Source organism: Eubalaena glacialis, chromosome 18, assembly GCF_028564815.1.
Source record: "Eubalaena glacialis isolate mEubGla1 chromosome 18, mEubGla1.1.hap2.+ XY, whole genome shotgun sequence".
Lineage (NCBI taxonomy): Eukaryota > Metazoa > Chordata > Mammalia > Artiodactyla > Balaenidae > Eubalaena > Eubalaena glacialis.
In genome coordinates, this window is record NC_083733.1 from 283,154 (window position 1) to 307,079 (window position 23,926).

A 23,926-nucleotide genomic window follows, 5' to 3' on the forward strand; every position below is an offset into this window, starting at 1 on the left:
GCTCACGCCGGGCAGAGCGCAACCCGTTCACGTTTATAGAACAGCAGAGGCAGGCGGACAACACGGCAGCACTTCTAGGTCGGGGACCTGGCCGATCCGACCAGCACAGAATCAGGAACGTGACTGCACAGCGCTGGGGCCCCGCCCGTGCCTCAGTCCCACTCCCCGTCGCCCTCGGGGTGGTCCTCGCGCGGCACCTCCAGGTCATGGAAGTGGAAGTTGGCCATCATGTCCCGCAGGGCCAGCATCAGCCTGTTCAAGCCCTGGTCAAGGTGTGGACCCCCGGCCCCTCCGTCCTCCGGCCGCTCCCCCTGCGGCAATGAGACTCGTCTGAGCCGCGCCTGCCGGGTCGTGCCCCCGCCCAGCCCCCCGCCCCGGGACCCGACACCCGGTCTCAGAGGCTGGCGGCCCCCACGTGCTGGGCTCCACGTACCTCCACGGTGTAGTTCGGCAACAAGGAGCGGAAGAAGAGGGCGATGGTGTTTCCGTGGCTGACAGGGCTGAGCCTGGAAGGGGAGTCAGGACGGTCAGAAAGGCCCTGGCGGGGCCACGAGGGCAGCCCCCACGGCGGCTGGGGAGAGAGGGGGGCGGGGGCGGCAGGGGGATGGCTCAGGCCCGAGGGGGAGGGGGTCCAGCGTGGGGCTGGCCTTCGGAACGTGGCCAGTTGAGTGGAGCGGAGAGTGGGGCCGCTGCAGCCAAGCGCCACTCGCTCTTGAGAAAAGCTGTGTTTCAAAGTGTCCTTTGCTCAGAATTGAGGGGTGGAGAGAAGATTCTAGGGCATGCGTCACGGCGGGGGGCCCTCCTGGACTTCCCGGGCGCCTGGAGCCAGCACAGCACCCAGCCATCCTCAGTGTGGCCACGCCCAGCACGTCAGCTTGGTGTTGAAGCCACGGACACTGATCATTAATAATTTCCATCTTAACCTGCTGAGAATTTAACTGGAGACTATATTTCCTTATGAATGGGCACTCAACTTTTATAATTCAGCAGAGAACAAAAAGGACTTCATTCTACAAAGTATGTCCGCCTGAAGCCTGGAAACGAGAAAGTCTGTCTGTGACTCTCCCAGGTCGGTGACTCTGTGACCACGGGCTCTACATGAAGTAAAGCAATTACTTAAAGTAAAGCTTTAAAGACCGGAAGGAAAGGGGGAAAAAAAGCGTTTGTATGAGCCAATTCTGAAGGCAGCCTGCAGACTCGGGCACCGCGGTGCCCGCCCCTGCTCTCCTGGCTGGACCTCGGGGCCTTCTGCGTCCCAGCCTGACCCTGCCAGACACTCGTCCCTGGCGGGGCCTCCGCACAGGCTGAGGCTCCTGCTGGAAGCCAGCAGCCTTTCACATGTCAGGCTCACCCGCTGTTTCCTCGCAGGTTCTTACTGCAGTTCTGATTTTACATTTATTCCCGGATTCTACAACTGCTTCCTACCCTATCTCCACCACTTGCTCCAGAACCTGACAGAGAAACGGCCTTAGATGGACAAATAAGTGAAAACACACGGCCTGCAACAGCTGATCCGTGACCCCAGATCACCGTATTCTCTGAGGGCTTGAGTCTGAGGCAGCAAGACCCCCCGAGCCCCAGCACTGACCTCGGAGCCGTGTGGGCAAAGGAGCAGAGCAGCAAGTACCTCTCCGGTCTGACGTAGGAGTAGATGGTGTCCAAGGGAGGCAAAGGGTCATAGCCCAGCACAGACTGCGTGCTCACATCCTTCAGAAAGGCACAGAGCAGAGGGGCGACTTTCAGCTGATTCTACTCTGCACCAGGCCTTTCTGCTGGGAGTGGGAAGAGTCTGACGGAGTGGCCCTTGCTTGCGAGGCTGTGCTCCCCGTACTGAAAACCTGGGCGAGGGGGCAGAACGGCCCTTCCTCCACCAGGACGCTCATCCGGCCCGCTCAGAGGCCTGGGATGAGCCCAGGGACCGGCGCGGGCGTGGGAACCACAGGACCTCCCCTCACACACGCTGTGACCTCCCTGCAACATGTCAGGGCCTCACTCCCAGGCTGCCGGCTACTGGCCTCGGGGCTCCGAGCCACCAGGTCACCGCTCTGAGCCCCATAAGGTCACGGAAAGCTGCAGGCGCGGCTCTGCCTCTCAGAACGCGAGTGTCTGTGAGGGGAGGGGCCTCTGCCCGTGACCCCGAGCCGGGGGCAGAGCTGCTGGCAGGAAGAAGCCCGAGTCCAGCCCGCTCCCTTACCGGAGGTAGGGCGGCAACGGCTTCCTTGATCTCCGACAGGACCACGTGGCGGTGGATGTTTCTGGGTGCGCGCTGGTACAGCACCTTGCGCCTAGGGCCCAGGGAGACGAGGGGCAGTGGTGGAGGTGGCCGCGGCCCTGCGCCGCCCGCGAGACGGGCCTGGTCCTGAGAGCACTGCCCACACCCCGGCCCCGGGCTCACCTGCTCTCACACGCCTCCACGGCAGGGTCCCCGGCGTCCACCGCCTGCAGAACCTCGTGCACATTCTCCTCCAGCCAGCTCATGGTGGCCGGCTCCTTCCAGAGGAAGTGGGACCTCCCGAGGTACAGGCTTACCAGCTGGCTCAGGGCGGGGGGCTGGCTGTGGGCAGTGGGGCCTGTGAGACCCCCACGGGCCCAGGCTCCACATGCCCGCCGCTGCCTGTGGGCATCCAGGGCGTGCTGGAGACCTGGAGGGGAAAGAGGCTGCCCAGAGGGGGCTGCCGACAAGGGACAGGGACCCCGGGGCAGGGCACACAGGCACTTGCTTCTGTGCAGCGTCCTTACTAAGAACAAGTTCCTCAATCAGAATCTAAATACAAGGAGAACGCAAACACCTGTGCGCACAGACACCGGAGAGCCCGCCCCAGTTTTGTGACCGGGCTTGAGGTGGCTGGCTCCCAAGTCCCACGTTTTCCTTCACGTCTTACGAGAAATTTTAAAAGGCAGCAGGTGCCAACACAGGCGTCTGAACCACACGCACGGCTGCAAGGACGTTACAGCCCCAGGGCCCCCGCTGTGTCCAACAGGCCAGGCTGATGCCCACGTGGCCAGGGCCCCAGAGCCCCTGCAGGGAGGACAGTCCCGCCACCCAGGCCCGCCCCCTGCCCAGGGCGCCCACCAGTCTGTACCTTATCTCGGCGTCGGGTCCGAAGAAGCGGTGCGCGGCCACAGCGGCGTCGGGGCGCACGCTGCAGTACTCGAGCAGAGGCATGAGCACTGCGGGGGGAGCAGGGCCGTCACGCCCGCAAGGCCAGGGCTGAGAGGCAGGGGAGGCCGCTCTCCCCACACCAGCCCAGGGGCCCCTGCCGCCACACAGGGCTGTCCGTCCCGCTGCCCTGCGGCCCCATCTGCACCCGAGGGGACTCACGCAGGAGCCCTGAGCACATGTGCTGGATGCTCTCATCATAGCGAACCCCTGCCCCAAAGTTCTCCCAGGGACGGGCTCCACTACAGCCACGCACCTGACGGGAGCTTCCCGATGAAGGAGGTAGACTCTGGGTTGGTGAGCAGGCCCTGCTGGCGGCCAAAGCCCCCCGTGCAGGGCCTTAACCTCCCGTCAGGGGCCTCATCGGGAAGGGCCAGCACGGCTCAGACCCGGCCAGGCAGCCCGTGTGGATGGAGCCCATCTGAGATGAGCAGGAGGGGCTGGCTGAGGACGCTGTCTGCCAGGAGCCCCGAGCGACTAGGCGTCCCCCGCCTCGGCCGCCCACAGGGAGGCTCACCGCCAGGGAGGGAGCGCGAGGGCCCGAGCTGCACGGCCCAGCCCCTGCGGAGCTGCACGCGGTACTGGACCCCAGCCCCACCAGGGCCTGAGAGGGCAGTGGGCTCCTCTCTTAGGTCACAGACCCTTTGAGAATGTCGCCCAGGAGAGGCGCCGTGGGCCCTTTTCCCGTCCACACGCCCACAACTTTAGGGCCCATGGAAACCAGCAGGTCATCCGAGAGGACCCAGGACGACCCTAACTCTGAGCCCCTCACCCCAATGAGAACCGGGACTTGAGGACGAGGACAGACGCCCAGGTTGCTGACTCGGCCCCTCCTGGCCCCGTTTTCTCTCACACCCAGCCCCCCGCCAGAGAAAATGCGTCTACTTCAGGTGATCAGTTTTGCTTGAACTGTTAATATCTAAGGACACCCTAAAACCTCCAGGTGCTCTGAGAGCAAAGTTAGCTTTCAAACTGCAGCCCCGGCGCCTGAAGGCCCCGCTGGAAAATGCATCTTCCCGTGAGCTTGGGGCAAGCGCTGGGACCCATCCGTGCCCGCGGGGACTGCGGGGACACACCCACCTCCAGGGAACATGAAAAGCGCCTGCTGGATCAGGAGAGAGGCCTTCTCCCTCGCAGAGCTCAGCTCCTGGTCGGGGAGGTCTGCCTGCTGACTCAGCAGGAAATACGCCAGCGGCACAGAGAAGGCAAAATTGGGGAGCTGGGACAGGTTCCGATGAGCCTACAAGGAGTTTGGGCATTTCAAGGTGGTGCAGACAAGAGAGGCAGAGCGCACGGGCGCCTGGATGTCCCTGGGCGAGCTGTCCCCCTTCTCCATGTAGAAAAGGCAAATAAAAGGACCTGGGGGTGCGTGGACAGACCCAGGCAGGGTGGGTGGGAAGAGTGGACGCCCACCTTCCCACGGCTTGGCGTCAGGCAGGGGCCGGGGTCCTCTGGGGGGTGGGGCCGCCCCACCTCCACGTCTGCTGACCCGGCCGGCTCTCGCCTCCCTCCCCACGCCTGTGTGTCACGTGACAGCACGGTCTCTGGAGACTTCTGTAACCTCCCCCCCTCCCCCAGACGTCCTGGTGCAGCCCCACCGTGGGCGGCGCCCAGCAGCTGCATTTCTGTGAACTCCAGGAACCTGTGTGAACTAGACCCCACGCTGGGGAATCCTCGCCCAAGCAGGCCACATGATCCAGAGTTCAAAATACTTTACGTAGCTGTCTTTCAACTATACACCAACGTGTGCAGTGAAGAAATTCAAGCACAGAATAAGTAAAAGGCTGTCACCTCCTTGCCCCCGCCCGCTCCCGGCTAGAGGTATCCCCGAGACGGTGCCACCCAACAGGAGCACAGCGCCAGCCTACATCTTACAGCAACCAAATTAAAAAGAAAACAGATGAAATTTATGTTACTCCATTATCTATAACCCAGTGTATCTAAAACAGCACCAGTAGGATACGAAATGCAGGTTATTAATGAGACAGCTGACGGCCTGCCTCCTGCCCGTCTCAGACCCCACGTGCACCAACGCGTCCAGGGGTCGAGCCACAGTGGCCTCCCCCACCTCATGGCTCCCTCTGCACGCTTGCGCTCACGTGTAAGCAGGCGGCGAGGCAGGCCCCCTGGGGTCTGCCCGGGACCCTCCCCTGGCGTCCCAGCCCCGCCTGAAGCCCCGGACCCTCCCCCGGCGTCCCTGCCCGGCCTGGCGTGTGCTCGCACCCACCTCCCACTCCTGGAAGAGGCGGATCAAGTACTCGTAGCTCCGCGCCCTTAAGGCCAGGTGGTCGAGTAGCAGCAGCATGCACAGGGGGTCCTCGTCCGGCTCCAGGCTTCCGGAGGCAGCACGGCAAGCAGAGGGAGACAAAACCCACGGTGGGCCGGCGCGGACGTCCGCGGGCCGCGGCCCCGGCGGGGAGGGGAGCGGGCGGCAGCCCTACCTGAGGATGAGCTTGCAGTACTCCAGCGCCGTGCGTGGGCAGCCCCGCTTCTCCAGGAAGCTCATCTGCTTGTAGAGGGCCAGGTAGAAGCTCCTAGACCCAAGACAGTGCCTCGTGAATGAGAGCACGGCAGGCAGCAGAGCACGTCGCCTGGCGCCTCGTCCGGCACTGCGTCCACCCTCTGCCCACAGGCTTCGCTGGCATTTCCCGTGTGGCCTAATCAGCGCGAACGTTCGCCAGGGTCCGGTCTGCAGAGAAGGTGACTCTGCTTGTTGTTTGCGGTCACGTGTGTGTGCACGGACAGAAAACCAAACCTGTTTGTTAGTGGAGATGTGCATCTTCTTGGGCATTTTTTTAAAAAACTATCATTTAAGGGAGGAGAGTTAAAATCTGCTACTGTAATTACCATCTAGATTTATTCTCAAATCTCAACAGCTGCCTGGTGGGCTGTTGTTTTGATCAACAGCTCCCTGCCCTGTTAATGCCTGGGAACGTTAGTATTTTATAGCATCGCAAAGAACTAAGAATTTCATTGGAGAGACAAAACTCACACAACTAGAAGCAAGAGAGAAAATTCAGACCCCACACACACTGCAGACAATCTGTGCAGTGGGGGTCACTGTGCCCTGGGGCCCACGACAGCCCCCAGGCTGGGGAACACATCCTACAAGGGACGCGACCCAGGACGGCCGGAGACAACGCGGTGGGGGGGGGGGAGGGCGCCCAGAGCGGAGAGTGTGCCCACGCCTGCAGGGCCCTGAAGAGCAGGCGGAGGGTGAGAGGCCAGAGGCTGAGGTCAGCAGGGAGGCCGCGGTGTCCACTCAGGCCTGCGCTGCTGAGAGCGGGGGCTTCGGGGGAGGAGCGTCTGCAGGAAGAGGGTCCCACGGGCGCGTGTGACAGGAACACGATGGGGCTGCGTTCGAGCTGCTGCCCGCAAGGCGTTCCCGAGGACGCCAAACACGTGGGCTGCGGACCGAGTCCAAACACGCAAGGAAAGACGACTAGCGGTCCCATCGCGGTGAGGCGGCCGGGGAGGCTCCCTCCTAACGTGGACAAGTTTAAAGCCCAGGCCAGCCTGGTCCGTCCGCCCTCAGGTCCAGCCCTCCTGCGTTCAAGCTTTAAACACAGCGCGAAGCCCCGGGACCCCAGTGGGAGCCCTCGTGGACAGTCCCGTGGCACCTGTCCCCAATGCGCCCACCCTAGCACCCACGTCACCTGTGACGCCTACGACACTCGCGAGGGAAGATGGTGTGCGCCTGTGAACGCCTGCTTGGCCGGCTCACCTGTTCTCGGGCCTGCGGTAGTCCAGCCGGCAGGTCCCGCTGGTGAGGCTGAACAAGGGGTGGAAGGCACACTCCATGCTGTACAGCGCCCGCTCTGCAGGCAACAGACACGGGGCGGGTGTCAGCCTCTGCGCGGCGGCTGCAAACCCGTCCTCTGTGGCTCCTGACCAAAGCTCCAGAAGGGAGGTGGCCACGAGACTAGAAGTTGGAAAGTGACGGGCGAGGACCTGCCCATGGGGATCACGTCAACCACAGAGGTGTGACCTGGCCACGCCCGCTCCGGCCGGAGGAACCACACGCCTCTCATGACGCCCACGCACCCCCAGGGGCTGACTCCCAGGAGCCGAGGGTGGAAACAGGCCACGAAATGTGGACCATCCATCATCACAAAAGGAATGACGTCCTGACACACGGCCCACACAGGTGAACACTGAGGACATCACGGTAAATGACAGAAGCCAGATGGAGACGCGTGTCGTGATTCCATTTACAGGGAAGTCCGGAGACAGAGGGCAGACCGGCGGTTGCCAGGGGCTAGGGGAGGCGGGTTTCTTTCACACATGGTGGAAGTGACCCAGAATCAACAGGGATGAGGCTGTACAAGTCTGCATCTACTAAAAGCCAAGAAGCTGTGTGCTTTAAAGGGGTGAATTTCACGGTACATGAATTTTATCTCAATAAAGCTCCTACTTTAAAGAACGTCCTGGCAAACCCACCATGTCCCCAACCACTGAGGTGGGGCTGCCCGCCAGGCCTTACCCACGAGGTCCCGCGCCATCTCCTGGTCCTCCTGGAAGCGGCAGGCATCGCTGAGCTGCAGGAGCGAGTCCACGTGATAGGGGCTGGTCTGCAGCAGGACCTACGAGGCAGGAGGAAGCCGATGGGACGAGGCCCAGGAAGGCCCCGGGCCCACCTCCGGCACCTCGGCGCGCCCCGCGCCTCCAAGACCCCACCAGGGCGCCTGCGCACCACGATGTTGTTGGGCTCCATGGACTCCACGGCGGCCAGGAACTTGTGCTGCGTCTGCTGGTACTCCTCGCTGTGCTCAAAGGCGAAGGCGGAGCGGCCTTTCCTAGACTCTAGCAGCCGCATCGACAGACCTGGGGGGGTAGGGGGTGCCTGCGTCAGGATGCCCAGGGCTGACTGCCCGCAGCTCGGGCCACACCAGCGACACCCGCCTCTACACCTTTCCTGTGAAGACGTTCCTCCCCCCAGGAGCGTGGACGGAGCACCGACATCCCAGGACAACAGGGAGGGGACACGCACAGCCCGCCTCCCCCACCCCGTCTGGTCAGCCCCAGACACTGTCTGCTTAGAGCCGTGATCCAGGCGGGCGTGGGACATGGCGCAGGGGCCACTGCCAGGCCTCCGAGGCGACAGGGACTGCTAAGCCACGACGCCCTCTCTCTGCTCCTTGCGCTGACTCTGGGTGCACGGGGTCCAGGGTCTTCTCGTGAGCCTGACAACTTCATTTCCCTTCGTTACCTTCAGGAGACTAGTCAGGGTCCCGGGACGCCCCTGGCGACACCCTCCTAACGGCCCCGTCGAGGGCAGCCCTACAGGACCCCGTGGCAACGAGCCCCTCTCTCTGCCTGTGTTCAGGGGCCGCTGCTGGGAACATGGGAGTGAAGGAAAAGGGGGACGAGATGCCCACTAGGACCATGGCTTCCCGTGTCCTCACTGAGCACAGGGGGTCTCGCAGGGCATCCCAGGCCCCAGGGCCCCATGATCCTTGATGCCACACAGCCAAGCCCCCCCCGGCAGGGCATTATTACCCTGCACCCAAACCTTTCTGCACTGCTGCTGTTTTTCTCTAAATTACTAAATTAAATTACTAATTTAAATTATTAAATTAACGTTAATTTTCTTTAAATTATTAATTATTAAATTACTCTCCAGTTTGCAACAAAATATAAAGTGAACTTGACTGCTTCCTATGGCGTAGGATCCACAGCACAAAGGAAGAAGGTGGAGAAACACTGATTAGCACACGGTTAAGAAAACACACGGCGGGTGGGGGTCTGTGCCCAGACAGGGGGCTCCCCCCAGCCCCTCCCAGGGCCCTCAGCCGCACACACGCACGCCGGCTCTGCACATGCAGAGGCGTGGCCCTGCGGCCCCGTGCCCTCACCTGGTTTGGTGTACCGGGGCCAGGCGCTCTTAGGGGTGGTCAGCCACGTACACTTGGGGTACACGCGCTGTCTCTGCCGCGGCCTGCGGAGAACAGACAGGGTACGGCTTTACCTCCGCTGCCGGACCTTTGCGGGCAAGGGCAGGACAAGGACAGAACACAAACCGCCTTGACAATGGCCGTCACCCTGCTGGACGAGACGGCAGACTGCGATCCGAGCAACCAAACCACCACGGAAGAGGGAGGAAAAACAGGAAACCCGTAGTGCAGCAAAACGTTACGAAAGGTAGAAAAGAAACAGAAGGTGAGAACCTAACGTGAAGACGACAAGGCGAGAGCGAGCCGGCAGTGACCCACGGACACAGATGAGCTGCCTTCCCCTGGACGACGCGGCTGCGCAGGGCAGAGGGCCCTTCTCATCTGCCCTCTCGGGAGACCCCGCCCCGCCAAGCAACAGAGACGGGGCATCGGCAGCAAACACCCACACACTTCTGGAAGAAAGCCAGCCAGACACAGGAGCCCGAGTGGGCGGCGGGGCCGGCCCAGCTCCCTCCCCCAGGCCCAGTGCCGCGGCTCTCTCAGCCGGGGGTCTCTGCTGCAGGCGCTCGCCCCTCCCCACAGCCGTGGTCACACCGAGGGCTTTCTGCTCTATCACTGATGCTTTATTTCTTGAGCTGAGTAGTGGCCAAGTGGACCCATGTATATCACTGGATACATTTTTGATAATATGAACTATTTCATTAAGAAAAAAATTGAGGGGCTTCCCTGGTGGCGCAGTGGTTGAGAATCTGCCTGCCAATGCAGGGGACATGGGTTCGAGCCCTGGTCTGGGAAGATCCCACATGCCACGGAGCAACTAGGCCCGTGAGCCACAACTACTGAGCCTGCGCGTCTGGAGCTTGTGCTCCGCAACAAACAACAAGAGAGGCCGCGATAGTGAGAGGCCCGCGCACCGCGATGAAGAGTGGCCCCCGCTTGCCGCAACTGGAGAAAGCCCTTGTACAGAAACGAAGACCCAACACAGACAAAAATAAATGAATAAATAAAAATAATTAAAAAAAAAAAAATTGAGTAAAAATCTGGATTGTGTTAGGAATGGGATGAAATAAAAGTAAGAAACTGCAGGAGAAAAAACAACTCTTCAAGAAAACCGTGGTCAAAATCTGAAGGAAACTAAAATGTGGGATGATTCTGGGTAATTGGTAATTGTGAGAAAAAGGAGAATTCACTGGATGCTCAGAACTGTCCCGTCTATGGAATCCCAGGGATGGTCCAGCCCTGCAGTGAGCTGTCCATGCAGAAGAGGCTGCCACTGGGAGGTGGGGCGCCAACGGGGGAGCAGACACCAGCAGCAGAGGAGGCCCAGACGGGAGGACCCGGGAGAGAGCAGCGCACACGGCACCTGGAGACCCCGAGGGGACCGGACACGAGTGGGGCGAGGGGACGAGGAGGGACCACGGCTGCGCACGGGAGCCCACGCACAGGACTTCATTGTTTACAGAAGGAAACGTAATAAATAACAACTACAGTAACACTGTGAAAAACAATAAATGCAGTTACGATTAACTAACTGCTAGTAGTAAGTATAATTTGCACAGAAATAAGACCAGGAGAACATGTACAGACAGACCAGGCAGACGCAAAGGAAGCGAGGGCGGGTTGGGGTGGAAGGTCCAGCCCAGGGCAATCCAGGTAAAAAAGGGGAACATTTTGAGTTAAAATGTTTTTCATTAATATTCCAAAAAAGAAGACAAAGTCAGAGACCCTTATGTCCTGAATAACTTAACACCAAAAATAAAAGCAAATTATAAAGCAAATGCAATGAGAAATACAAGGAAAGTGTGAGCGAATGACATGAAAAAAATCCTCAACCTCACTCATAATCAAACAAATAAAAGTCAGGGACTTCCCTGGCGGTCCAGTGGTTAAGACACTGCACTTCCACTGCAGGGGGCACAGGTTCAACCCCTGGCTGGGGAACCAAGATCCCTCATGCCACGCGGCACGGCCAAAACAAAACAAAAAAGCAAAGTCAAAAACATGGAGACTGGGCTTCCCTGGTGGCACAGTGGTTGAGAATCTGCCTGCCAATGCAGGGGACACGCGTTCGAGCCCTGGTCTGGGAAGATCCCACGTGCTGCAGAGCAACTAGGCCCGTGAGCCACAATTACTGAGCCTGCGTGTCTGGAGCCTGTGCTCCGCAACAAGAGAGGCCGCGATAATGAGAGGTCCGCGCACCGCGATGAAGAGTGGCCCCCGCTCGCCGCAACTAGAGAAAGCCCTCGCACAGAAACGAAGACCCAACACAGCCATAAATAAATAAATAAATAAACAAAACAAAAAAAACATGGAGACTACACAACATTGTAAAACAACTATACCCCAATTAAAAAAAGACCAAAAAAACAAACACATGGAGACTACTTTTCGTCTTCACATCATGACAGACTTTAAAGCCTCCTACACCTGCCATGGATCCGAGGAGGAAGCAGCACACAGACGGGGGGCGTAGGGGTTCAACTCTCGGGGGGCAGCGGGTGACACCCCTCCTGGGCATCCCCACGCCAAGTGCCAGCAGGCGCTGCAGCCAAATGCACCCCGACACCTGTGCCCTGGGCGCCTGCTCCCCCCATGCTGCTGGCGCGGTAGCGCAGGGTAAATGGTGCTCAGGACCCAGCCGTGCAAACCAGGCACGTGAGAGATAGCAGAACCCTACAGCCTCAGGAAGCAAGACATGTGCACGGGGCCCAGGATGTGCAGCAAACAGCCTTGAAGGGTTATCTGTGGGGGGCAAGGGTGACGGCTCGGAACTGCTTGAATAAGCAGCTCTTTTTTATAAGCAGCATTTATAAGCCTCTGCCGAGGGAAAGCTCCCACAGTCGGGGCTGCACCCTGCGAGGGAGCGGCCCAGGCAGAAGAGCCCCCTTCCCACAGGAAGTCCGGGATCCCCACGCTCTGGGCGCTCCCGCGGCGCTGACTGCATGGCACCAGCCACCAGAACTCACGTTCACGAAGGTCAAACTTATCTCAGAACCCAAACCCCACATCGGTATTGCTCTCGACCGAAAAGCAAAAATGAATCTGGCTAAGATTTCAAGGCCAGAAGCTCAAACTTCAGAATCTTTGTAAAACTAGGACCCGTGGGGGAGAGCAGGCAGTGAGTGATGGAGCCCAACACCCACAGACAAGGCCACGCGACTTCTCCTCGACTCCCCTTCGGGTCCCATGGGCTTCCTTTTTCTCTGTGGCTGTAAACCCCCCCCTTCCCTTCCCTCAGCTGAGCACACAGCAGTGTTGGTCTTACCTCTGCTCCCCCAGGACGGCTCGGGCACCAAAATACCTTTTCAGTTCCGTGTCTGGATTCAAGTGTCTAGAGAATTGAAAATTTTACAGAGAAAAATGAAATTGAGTGCGTTAACAACGATCCTGAGAATGTTAGAAAGTCACATAAGGACCCAGCAGGGAGAACGGCTCTCCAGCAGGCCTGATTTCTCTGCAACCACACGGCCCGTGGCCGAGACTGGCCACCACTCGCCAGGCCGAGTCAGAGCAGCGTGAGCCCGGGCACGAGATCGAGGGGTCTTCACTGCCTTAGGAAGGAAGGTGGCTGATTTTTAATGCTGGCAACAGTCTGCGGTTGGGACAGGGCTTCATTAAGCACCTACAGGAACAGGGGATGGATAATTCACCCCCGAACGGCAGCTTTAATGCAGCTCAAGAAAGAACGTTCCCAGACACGCAGAGCTAGAGAAAGGTCCTGGGAGGTCAGGGCTGCCCCGTCCCCTCCCCGCTGTCCCCACAGACGAGCTCTCCTCACTCGGCGAGGCCACACCTGTGCTCCACGTACAGGACGTGCTTCTTGGCACTCAGTGGGGGCGGGCCTGGGCGGCTGCAGCCGCTGACATCCTCAATCCTCTCCAGGATGCGGTCGATGTCCTCCAGCCCGTTCTCCTGCAAGTCCCCAAATGACATGTTCACCACCACACTGACTTGCTGACTTTATAAGTAACCATCAATAGCAAGATTTACTCTTACAAAGAACAGGTATTATATTGCGTTTCCCTCCTGGAAGACGGTACAATCTGAACACCCTGTACTGCACGTACATTTAGGAAAAAGGAGAGATGCTTCGTAAGAGGAACAGTCAGAATCACAGACCAGGAAGGGACTCTGCCATCGGAAGAGCACCATTTCGGATGTTTGCTAGAAAATGGAAAGCACGGAGAGGGGGGCTCTAACCCTCAAGGATCGAAGTGAACAAATTTGGTAATTTCCCCTGACCTCTAAATTAGTCAAATAAAATATCACGAAAAAACGAAATGTTTTCAACACCACCTCAAGAAACATTCAGAAAAGAACAGAGAGGAAATCCACCAGCCACACATACCGAGCTTTCTTCTGCAGCGTTTTTCTTATTTTTCTGTTTCCTTTTCTTCTTGCGGAGTTTGCCACTTGTATTAGACTGACAAAAGAAGCTCATTTCGGTCAATGGAAAGAGACAATGACATCTTAAATCCGAGAACTAGAGCAGCCAGCTGCAGGGGGACAGAGCAGCAGGCCCATCGCCCGGCCGTCCACCTTCTGAATGTCCTATGAACGCACCCACTTCTCTCCAGCAACTGACACCTCCCACTGGTCTCCCTGACTCTGGTCTAGCCCCCACCTTTCTGAGGTCTCCCTGGCCACTCACGGGGTCTGGACCCTCCGCCCACCTGCCCTCTGCTCTCACCCGTCACCATGTCAACCACTCCCTGCCACACTCAGCCAGCCTGGAGCCCAGGACTCCGCACCGCAGGCCGCCACGCCTGCAGTCCCCCACCTCAAGACCTCTCGTGCCTTTCCCCGGCCACCACCTTCCATCGGTGTGAAGGTCCTCAAGGAAGCCCCCCGGCACCCCAAGACCAGTCGAGTGCCCAGCTGCACCAGAGGTCCCTGGAGGGCACAGACTGGCTCGCAGTGAGCACTTGCTGGGTGAGTGACGAGGGACCTCCTATAGGGACCCCCTTCCTCACCGTGCTGCTCAGCTGCCACACCCAACCAACCCTAAGCTGGCCTACGTGTCTCTTCAAGTGCATCCACCAAGGGCCCCGGTCCACCCAGCCCGAGCTGCAGACACACAGTCACAAAGAACACACCCCACCTGGGCAGAAGGGCACTCTCCCAAAACAGAGGGGGCAGGCCTCGTGCCAGGGAGACGTGTCTAGGGGACCCAGACTGTGGCCCCTCGCCAGCCGCCACCAGTCTTGAGGACTCCAAGCCAATCTGATCAGGGCTCCCAAGGAAGTCTGGGGGCAGCCGGGCAATTCACAAAATGGCCCTCAGAGAATGCCAGCGGGGCGTGTAGGGGGAGCTGCACCTGCTCTGGGGGCACCGCCGCGTCCGCCACGTCGCCGTCCTTCTCGGGCTCTGCGCGTCCGCTCTGGGCCCTCCTTTTGTTCCCCGATGCTGCAGCATGGATGAGCAGACAGTCGGTCGTGTCCCCGTTCACCCCGGGCGCCTCCTCGAGGTCCTCGATGTTTATCTGGAAACACAGATGGGGGAGCAAGGGCGTTACGGGTGCGTCCCAGCCACAAATTAAAAGGTGACTCTGAGATGCACACGTGTTGCGGGGAGAGGTGGGCGGGCACCTTCCGGGTCGCTGAGGTTGTAGAGGGAGGACCACAGATGTCCGCTAGCCCAGCGGCCACGGCGCTCCCCTCTCAGCAGCGCGGGGCCAGGGCCACTTCAGTCATGGTCCCAGAGAACGCTGGGGCGCTGTGTGGCTATGGGATCTGTCCTCAGGGGTGACGTGATGAGGAATCCTACACGGGACAACTTCTTCCCCTACCGAGCACCACCCCAGAGTAAACACACACGCTAATGCCTCACTGTTCCCTCCCCCCACCTGGACTCCGGCCAGCTGTTCTACACCAGCAGACAGGACCAGCGCCTGGGGGAAGACAAGGCCCAGGAGACACTCAGTAGTAAGAATGGTAACGCATCCGTCAGGGGAGCCTTAGACAGCGGTGAACAGGGATGAACCACACTCGTGTGCACACGCAGACCTCAGGAACACGATGCTGAAAGGAAGGCCCCAGGAGACTCACACCCTCGCTCTGGAGGAGACGGGGCAGGGACAAGTCACGGGACAAGTTCTGGCCCTTCTGCTAGTAAATGAATCAGCAAACAAAAGAGGCGACACGCAGCACCAACACCACGCTTCACGAGCCACATCAGAGGGACGCAACCTGGTTCACCGAGGTCCAAAAATAAATGTAAAAACCTACATAAAAGATTCAGAACATCCGAAAAATATAAAGCTAAAAAAATAAAAATAAAATCCACTCTAACCCCCAGAACCCTGAGATGATTTCAAAACAAAACTGGGGCGAAGTTCAGAGCGACTGGCCACTGCCTGTCCCCGCGGGGCCCGGGGCTCTGACGGAAGTCTCAAGGGAAGGGACGCATGCGCGTCTGTGCTCCCTGGTTTCGCATCTTCACCAGCGGAGGTTCCCACGCGGCAAGGATGAAGCTCAGGGCTGTGTGATGCCTGCCTGTCTAGCAAATTCACAGATCTCTTTCCGTAACGACAGTACCACGCACACCGCGGCGGGGACAGCACCGTGAGGCCAGGCCCCGCCGTGGACCTCGGTGCGAAGGGAGGAACTGCAGTGAGGGCCCCGCGGACGGTTCCTCTCCACAGCAGGGGTCCCGGAGGAACAGCCCCACGCTTTGTCCAGCATTCAGCACTGGTGACGCCTCCCAGGGAAGCCCGGGACTGCTTTACTTTTATTAAGTCATGCTCACATTCTTAAAAAAAAAATTCTCATTTTTGAGCCCCCTGTGGAAGCTTGAGGTGTTTCCAGAAATTCCAGTTTATAAGAAGCTCCATGCCAAGGTCAACTTCAACAGAAAGAAAAACTCTGACTCTTGCACACAGGACTCTGAGGAGCTTTGGAAAGAGCTCTGTGAAGGAGCACGATTCACTGCTACCCACGCTGGCCGGCGCCGGCCCGAGACCTCTGTCCAGCATCCTGACGTCAATCTGACCTGCCATCCAGGAGCTGCCATGGTCATCAGTTTCGAGGTCCCAAACGGGTCCCTATTTCCAGAGGGTCTTGTCTGCTGCCTGTGTGCTCTCTGGAATCCCCAGGACAAGGCACCATGAACACTTCAGTGAGGATGGGGGAGGGGCTGGATCTCTGCTGGGGGGTAGGAAGCTTTTTCTTTAAAAAAAAAAAAGAAAAAACCTGGGTACAATTTACATCTCTTGAAATGAATGTACAGGACAAGTTTTGGCAGAGCTGTGTAACCTATACTCTTATCAGGAGACAAAACCCTCCTGTTACCCCAGAAATACAGGCCTCGTTCCACCCCCAGCTAACCCTCCTGCCGATGCTGGCGAACCCTAGGGTTTTCACCACTGTGACTTTGCCTGTCCCAGGACGCCGTGCCCGCTCGGCCAGTGTCTTCTGGAGTGTACGGCTTCTGAGGTTTGTCCTGTTCTTGTATTAGTAGTTAGCTCCTGGTTCCTGGCGACTAGTATTCCTTTGCATGGATATACCACATTAGTTTATCCATTGGGAGTCTTCTGTTTCCTGTTTGGGGCTACTGTGGATTAAGCTGCTGTGAACATTTGTGAAGTCTTCTGGGTAAGTGTCCAGAAGTGGTTGTTGGGGTGTGAGGCGTCAGGTTTATGCTGAATTGCCAGGCCTGTTTCCAGCTGTCGGACAATTTCATCCCCCGCCTCAAGGCTGCCAGCCCCACATGCTCTCATTTTGGCCATTCTGGTGGGTGCACAGGGGTATCGTATTACAATTTTAATTCACATTTACCTTTAGCCTAACAGTGTTGAGTACTTCCCCACTCCTTTGGGAAGTGTCTGTTCACTAAAATTGGGCTGACGTGTTACTGAGGGGCCACACCCTCTGGGGCGAGGCCTCTGTCATGGCTCTTGTGAGCTCCTTCTCGGTTTGCGGCAGGCCTATTCATTTTCCTAACTACATCTTTTGATGAGCAGAAAAGTTTTAAATTTTGATGAAGTCCATCGTAACAACCCTTTCTTATACTTAGTTAGCGCTTCCTAGACCCAGTCCAGGAACATCAAAGCTATCCTCCTACGACTTCTATTAAAAGTGTGATAGTTTTAGCGTGTGGAGCTGTGACTGTGCGTGTGGAGGAGCGGGTATGGCTGAAGTTCATCTCTCCCCACACCACCAGCCATTTATTCTAACACCATGTCTTACAGGGATACTGACTTGCTCTGGAAAAAACCAGTGGACTGTGTGTGAATTCACTTCTGAAGTTTTGATTCTGCTGTGCTCGCCTGTGTATCTGCATTTATGCCAGCAGCACACTGTGTCTGCCTTATACTTTTAGTGGCTGCTCCGGGGTTTGCCGAGAGCATCCTTCATGAGATATTCTATCACGTCACAGAAAACACGAGACCACCCAACGGCCCAGCCCACTCTGCTCTTCCTCCCACTACTAGTCTGGCCACATATTTTACTTTCACATGTTATAAACCCAACAATACACTATTACTTTTGCTTTACACAGCAAATTATCTTAAAAAGAAATTTTAAAACTAGAAAAGATTATGCATTTACCCCAATATTCACCATTTCCAGCACTCCTTCACATACATCCACATTCCCATCTGGTATTATTTACCTTCAAAATGAAGTTTCCTTTAACATTTCTTTTAGTGTAGGCCTTTTGACAATGAATTTTCTCAGCTTTTGGGTTTATGAAAACATCTTTATTTCACATTCATTTTTGAGAAGCATTTCACTGGATATACTATGCCAGGTCCACTTCTCTTTCGGCACTTTAGAGATGGTGACCCACTGTCTGCAGGCCTGCTCTGATCTAATGGTAAGTCAGTGATTGCTTCCCTGTAGATAATGTGTCTCTAACCTCCAGCTTCGTTTACGACTTTTCTTCACCATGGGTTTACAGCAGTTATGATTCAAACTGCTGCTAAATCATATCCTGCTTAGGGTTTGTTGAACTTCTTGGATCTATGGGGTTTTCTTTTGTGTCAAATTTGGGACTTTTTCTGCCACTATTTCATCAATTATTTTTTCTGCCCAACTTCCTGCCTCTGTTCCGCTCCCACAATTACAGACATTAGACTCCTTGATATTGTCCTACAAAGGACTGAGGCTATTTTTCCCCTTTCTGGACAGTCTGGATAGTGTCTTTGCGTTAACTTCAAGATCTCTCATCTTTTCTTCTCAAGTATCTAATCTGCAATTCAGACCATCAAGCTAGTTATGCATTTCAGATAATATACATTTTTCACATCTGGAATTTGCTCTTTTATAGTTTATACTTCCCTAGTGAGATTCCCTATATTTTCCCTCATTACATTCATGCTTTCCTTTAAATCCTTGAATATATTTATATCTTGTTTTAGGTCTGCGTATGATTTTACCGGGTTTGTTTCTACTGAATGCTTTGTCTCCTGGTTATGAATCACATTTTCCTGCTTCTTCATGTGTCTGGTAATTTTTTAGTGTGTGCTAGCTGTCATGATGCTACACTGCTGAGTGACTAGATTTTGTCCTTTTACTTAATAAAGTGTTGACATTTGTTCAGGCAGGCAGTTAATTTACTTGCAGATTAGCACAATACCTCCAAACTTTATTTTTAAGCTATCTTAAGACAGGCATAGAGTACTCTTCACTGGAGGGTGACGTTAGCCCTACTGCTATGGAAGGGCCTTTCTGAAGCCTCCACTGGTCACCAGGCTTCTCGGTTAGGCCTCTGTGTTCTGGTCGGTCAGAGCTGAATGTTTTCCCAACCCTGGGAGCTCGAGTGGTGGTGAGTGTCTCGTGTTGCCCTTCCCCCATTGGCTGTTCTATGCCCAACACAGCTTAGTATCGAGCCCAAGACTCCGAGCAGGCTTCTGGAACTCCTCCTCTCCAGCACCCTCCCCCTTCACTCCAGCCACTTCTACAGACCCCAAATCTGATCTGTCCCCTGGCTCAGCATGAGCACCACGATCTGGGACAGCCTCCCTGTGCTCGTCTCTGGAGAGTGTCTCCAGTCAGAAAGCCGGCACAGGGGGCTCGGGGACCTCAGACCTGCAACGCTTGTTGTCTAATGTCTGAAAACAGTTGGCTCATACGTTTTGCTAGTTTTATAGTTATTCAGGGCAAGAAGGCTGCTCTAGTACCAGTTATTCTGCCATGGCTAGAAGTTGAAATCTTACTTTTGTTTCCATTCATCCACTGCTTGGTTTACTGAGAGATTGTTTTTGGCTCTATAAAAATAAGCCTTTCGGGGACTTCCCTGGCGGTCCAGTGGTTAGGACTCGGCACTTTCACTGCTGGGGCCCGGGTTTGATCCCTGGTTGGGGAACTAAGATCCCACAAGTCGCATGGTGCAGCCGAAAAAGACAAAACAAAACAAAAAACGTCTTTCGTTTTAGGGCCCCTAAGAGTGCTACTGGGAAAAAAAAGTTATTTTTCCTATTAAAAGAGGGAAAACATTAAAACTTTACATTACTGAGGAAGTTCTTCTCCGGCATGCAGTCAGGGATGACAAAGCCTCATCTTTCTACCATCTTTCAGTAGGTAGAAACTGGCATGGATGAGGCCACCTCTGCTAAAGGTTTTCTCACAGACTTGAGGACAAAAGAAGTGATGTGACATGACGCTAACCTGAAGAATCTTAGAAAATTATTGTAATCCACGACCAAATGTGCCCTTGAGCAGTGAAAAAATCTACAGGGGTTCCAATACCACCTGTTACCAAATGCGTTTGTGAATGTGAATCCAGGGTCTGGCTCCTGCTGCCAGCAGAACTGGGCATCAAACATGAAGATGACCCATGTCCGCGAGATGTCCGCGAGTCGACGGTCACCGAACAACGTCCAGTTCTTATTCCAGTCAAACAAGAGCAACCTCATCAATGACGCTTACTTTGGAACAAGTTTCCTTTTATTTAATTACACAATTTAGATTTCTTCCCATCTAGATTTATTTCAGAGACTGGCCACTATATTGTACATGAAAACAGAGAGACACACACACACGTAATTCTTCAGAAAAGAATAATCTTCCTCGCTAAAACTTTTCAATGATATAGAATAAATCCTGATAGTTTTTAAAAGCTTATGTGGTTTTTTTATCAGATTGTCAAAGTGGTCCCTGACCCCAAAACACTAATAAATTCTATTTTACAACACCATTTTTAACAGTTGCACAGTACGTTATGCTGCAAAACTCAAACTATACCCTTAAAACAGGTGCATTTATTACATATAAATTATATTTCAATAAAACCGATTTTCAAAAACCACTCTGAATGAGGTAGGAAAGACGATTTCTAATCTAAGGCCGAGGAAACTCACCCAAGAGCCAGCAAAGAGGACAGTCCCAGCCATTAAGTCACAGAAGGGTGTCTTCCCACTCCCCAGGGGGAGAGGGGGGAACCAGCCCCTAGAAACGTCTCTAAACCACTTAGGGCCACACGTTTCTACTGAAGTTCTTGGCTGTCAACATGATTTAATATCAACATTTGCTGAGTACTGCACGCCCGGCATGGGCTAAGGGCTGTACACATTAGTTCACTGACTCTTTGTGACAACCCCATGAGGTAAGTAACATCATCCCCAGGAAACAGGGGAGCCGACGCATATGTTAGGAACCCTGTCCAAGTTCTCACAGGTAAGAAGAGGCGGAGCCGGGATGCAAAGCCCGTGTGCAGACGCTCACACTCTGTCCTCAGAGGGAACACTGACTCATGCCGCGACCTCTCCGCACACCTAAGAGAACAGACACTGTTCCGGGGGTGGGGACGCGCAAGGGAACAACAAAGTCTCTGTTCTCACACAGCTGATACTCTCTGGCAGTGGGGGCCAAGCAGCATTAGATAAAAAGAACACGTGGGTAACTTGTAGGGTTTGTTCTGTGATAACTTCCAGGGAAAAAGGGGAAAGATCAGAAGAACGGGGGGGGTGGGGGGGGGAGGGGCTGTAACTTTCAATCGGTGGGAAGGGTAAGCAAGACTCAGAAGGCGACATCTGAGCGAAGCCTGAGCGGGGGAAGCGACACAGGAATATGGGGTGTTCCCGGTAGAGGGGACGGCGGGGAGACCTGTGTTCCAGGCCTGTGGCTGGAGCAGAGCGGGCGAGATCAGGGAGAGATGAGGCGGGCGATCCGGGCCCTAGGGGGCTGTGAGAAAGGAGGGCTGAGAGCAGATGTGGGCCTAACAGGATCCTTGTGGCTGCTGCACCCAGACAGGCTGCAGAGGCCAAGAGGATGAGCGGGACCGGGTCAGAAGTATCCAGGCAGAGGCGACAGCCACACCGCAGGTCCTACACCTGCAGCCGCCCAGGACTTCACCAGGGTTTGCATGCGGTGTGTGAGAGAAAAAGGTCAGGGGTGTATTCCAGGCTGCTGGCCTTGGCAACAGGAAGAGTGGAGCTGCCCTCAACAGACAGGGGAGGCTGGAGGAGGCAGAGAGGGCAGTTAAAGTCTGGACACACTGAGCCTGAGATGTCTGCGAGACACCTAAAGGAGATGATGTAAAGATGGCGTGTGAATCCAGAGACTACGGCGGAGGTCTGTGCAACATCAGGGTCCTGCCGGAGAGCCGAAGAGGACACGCACAGCACAGCACTCAGCAGGGGCAGCTGCTGGGTCCCTCTGACCTGACTGATACCGCAGGGAGTCCACAGAAGCACCTTTTCCCTCCATTCACACACAGAAGCACCTGCCTTTTCTTTTTTTTCATCTATCCCCACACCCCGGCCCACTGTCCATCTACCCTCCTTTCTTCTTCAGAAGGAACGCTAATTTTGCTTCAGAGACAAACACCAGGGCATGGTTAAGAGTACAATTTTAGGGACTTCCTCAGTGGCGCAGTGGTTAAGAACCCGCCTGCCAATGCAGGGGACACAGGTTCGAGCCCTGGTCCGGTAAGATCCCACATGCCACAGAGCAACTAAGCCCGTGCACCACAACTACTGAGCCTGTGTGCCACAACTACTGAAGCCCGCGCGCCTAGAGCCCGTGCTCCGCAACAAGAGAAGCCACCACGATGAGAAGCCCATGCACTGCAATGAAGAGTAGCCCCCGCTTGCTGCAACTAGAGAAGGTCCGCGCACAGCAACAAAGACCCAACGCAGCCAAAAATAAATACATAAATAATTAAAAAAAAAAAAAAAAAAAGAGTCCAGAGCCTGGATTTCACTGTGGGTGTCACTTACTACCTCATTTGTACAATGGGGACAACATGACCTTCCCAGACCGTAAGACACACGACATCGCAGCAGGGCCTGGAACGTGTGAACGTTTTCCAAATGAGTTACTGTTGTTTAAGACTGAAAAAAAAAAAGAAGACTAAACCTGGAGGATGTCAGAAAAAGGAGAAAGTACACTTGACAGACGGTCAGGGAAAACAGCCGACTTCAGCACAAACCCATTTCAGCCTGTTAACAAGTGGGATGGAAAGAAGCCTCGAGGGTTTTGAGAGAAGTCAAAAAATGACTGGAAAACCTAGGGATAAATGATGTGATGGGAGCACTGGGGAAAAACCGGCCATGTGTGGAGAACCGTGGAAGCTGGGTGGGGGCCCGTGAAACTTACTTGTACTGCTCTAATGGCAAGAAACAAGGGAGCGGGGAGGCTCAGAAGAGGTGGCGGGAGAGTCTGGAGAATTTGAAGACGGACTTGGTCCCGCCTCCAGCAGAAACTACAGGGTGAGGCTGCCTCTTACATTGGAGGAACACGGACAATCTCTAAACCAAACTCCCAGACTGGCAGCCCACACTCCCCAGTCTTAGGATGGGCCCCTAACCTGCCAACTTCCTGTGAAGTTGGGAGCGGTTGCCAAACTAAAACAGACGACAGCTGGGCAGCTGGTGTCTCCACGATCTTCACACCTACTGGTACTCCTCCAATCACTCGGCAACCGCGGTCGCGCCCTAGTGTGCGCCGGGCGCACGGTGCTAGGGACACACGGTGAGCAAGCAGACACGGTACCTGCCACACAGGGCGGTCAAGGGAGCGAGAACGAGCACGTGCAAAATTACAGACTGAGGCCAGCGCTACAGAGACGGGGGGGGGGGGGGCGGGGGTGGAGGGGTGGCGTTATTTCTCTGTGCCAGACTCCTGCTATGGGGACGCAGCGATGGGCAGAGCGAGACACCGAGTCCTGGGTTGTGAGGACCAACCGAGATCGTTTGCGAAGGCCCTGCGACGGCACCGCGAGGGAGACACTTAACCCTGAAATCAGGGTTGGCGCCCCCAGACCCTGGGAGCGAAGCCTCGTCCACTGCGCTGCGGCCCCGCCCACCGACGACAGGCCCCGCCCACCCGCTGCAGCCAGGACCCCACTTACCCCGCCCCCGGACTATGGCCCCGCCCCTCACCGCAGCCCAAAGCCAACGTAGCCCCGCCCCCGGCCTCAGGCCACCGCCCACTCCTTTCGCCCCGCCCCCACTGCAGCCCAGACCGCCGTAGCCCCGCCCCGTGACGTCACGGACCCTCCTCGCATGCCGCCCCCACCCCGGGCCCCCACCCCAGGCAGCCCCACGCCTCACCAGCTCGAACCGGTTGTTGACTCGGACGCCCTCCTCCCCTGAGCCCCGGGGGCGCCGGCCACCTGGCCCCCGCTTTGGGCCGTCTTCTTCCACATCATCATCATCGTGGAGGACAAACTGCAGGGCGCCGGGCCCGAGGGGCTCCTGGCCGCGCTGTTCCCCCCTCAGCCTCCGGAGGGCCCGGCGCGACATAGGACCCAACAGCCGCTGACGTCTAGAGACGGGCAGAAGGAAGAGCGGAAAAGAGAGCGGACGGCGCGCCTGCGCACTTAAGGCGCGGTGGCGCGAGTCTGGCGTGTCGCGTCTGCGCGCTGCGGCCTTCCGGAACTTCCTCTCTGTCTGCGGTGGCATCAAAGAAGGCGCAGGCACTTCCGG

The 23,926-nt window shown here is 56.3% G+C and overlaps 1 protein-coding gene across 3 annotated transcripts; it reads right to left on the bottom strand.

Moving 5' to 3' along the window:
- Nucleotides 1-12: 12 nt before the first annotated feature.
- Nucleotides 13-23,833, bottom strand: TCF25 (transcription factor 25). Of its 3 annotated transcripts, none has more exons than XM_061174404.1 (18): nucleotides 23,552-23,833; nucleotides 14,372-14,536; nucleotides 13,403-13,477; nucleotides 12,848-12,966; nucleotides 12,320-12,385; nucleotides 9,016-9,098; nucleotides 7,854-7,984; nucleotides 7,644-7,743; nucleotides 6,885-6,978; nucleotides 5,602-5,694; nucleotides 5,388-5,493; nucleotides 4,241-4,400; nucleotides 3,084-3,171; nucleotides 2,396-2,554; nucleotides 2,195-2,285; nucleotides 1,628-1,707; nucleotides 434-506; nucleotides 13-311 (listed from the first exon to the last, which is right to left on the bottom strand). In XM_061174404.1, exons 1-18 carry the CDS (start codon nucleotides 23,741-23,743, stop codon nucleotides 153-155), a joined length of 2,034 nt encoding a protein of 677 aa, XP_061030387.1. In that variant the 5' UTR covers nucleotides 23,744-23,833; the 3' UTR covers nucleotides 13-152. The 3 variants fall into 3 exon arrangements, with proteins under 3 accessions (XP_061030387.1, XP_061030389.1, XP_061030388.1); XM_061174406.1 differs by having other exon boundaries at nucleotides 1,589-1,707; nucleotides 12,863-12,966; nucleotides 23,552-23,826; XM_061174405.1 differs by having other exon boundaries at nucleotides 1,589-1,707; nucleotides 23,552-23,826.
- Between the last annotated feature and the right edge of the window lie 93 nt (nucleotides 23,834-23,926).

Excerpts from the sequence above, each read along its gene's own strand:
- TCF25 (XM_061174405.1), bottom strand. The coding sequence starts at position 23,743 with ATGTCGCGCCGGGCCCTCCGGAGGCTGAGGGGGGAACAGCGCGGCCAG. Across the intron at positions 4,401-5,387 it reads GCCTCTTCCAGGAGTGGGAG|GCTCATCGGAACCTGTCCCA; the intron begins GTGGGTGCGAGC and ends AACTCCTTGTAG. Across the intron at positions 2,555-3,083 it reads GGACCCGACGCCGAGATAAG|CCAGCCCCCCGCCCTGAGCC; the intron begins GTACAGACTGGT and ends CACTGCCCACAG.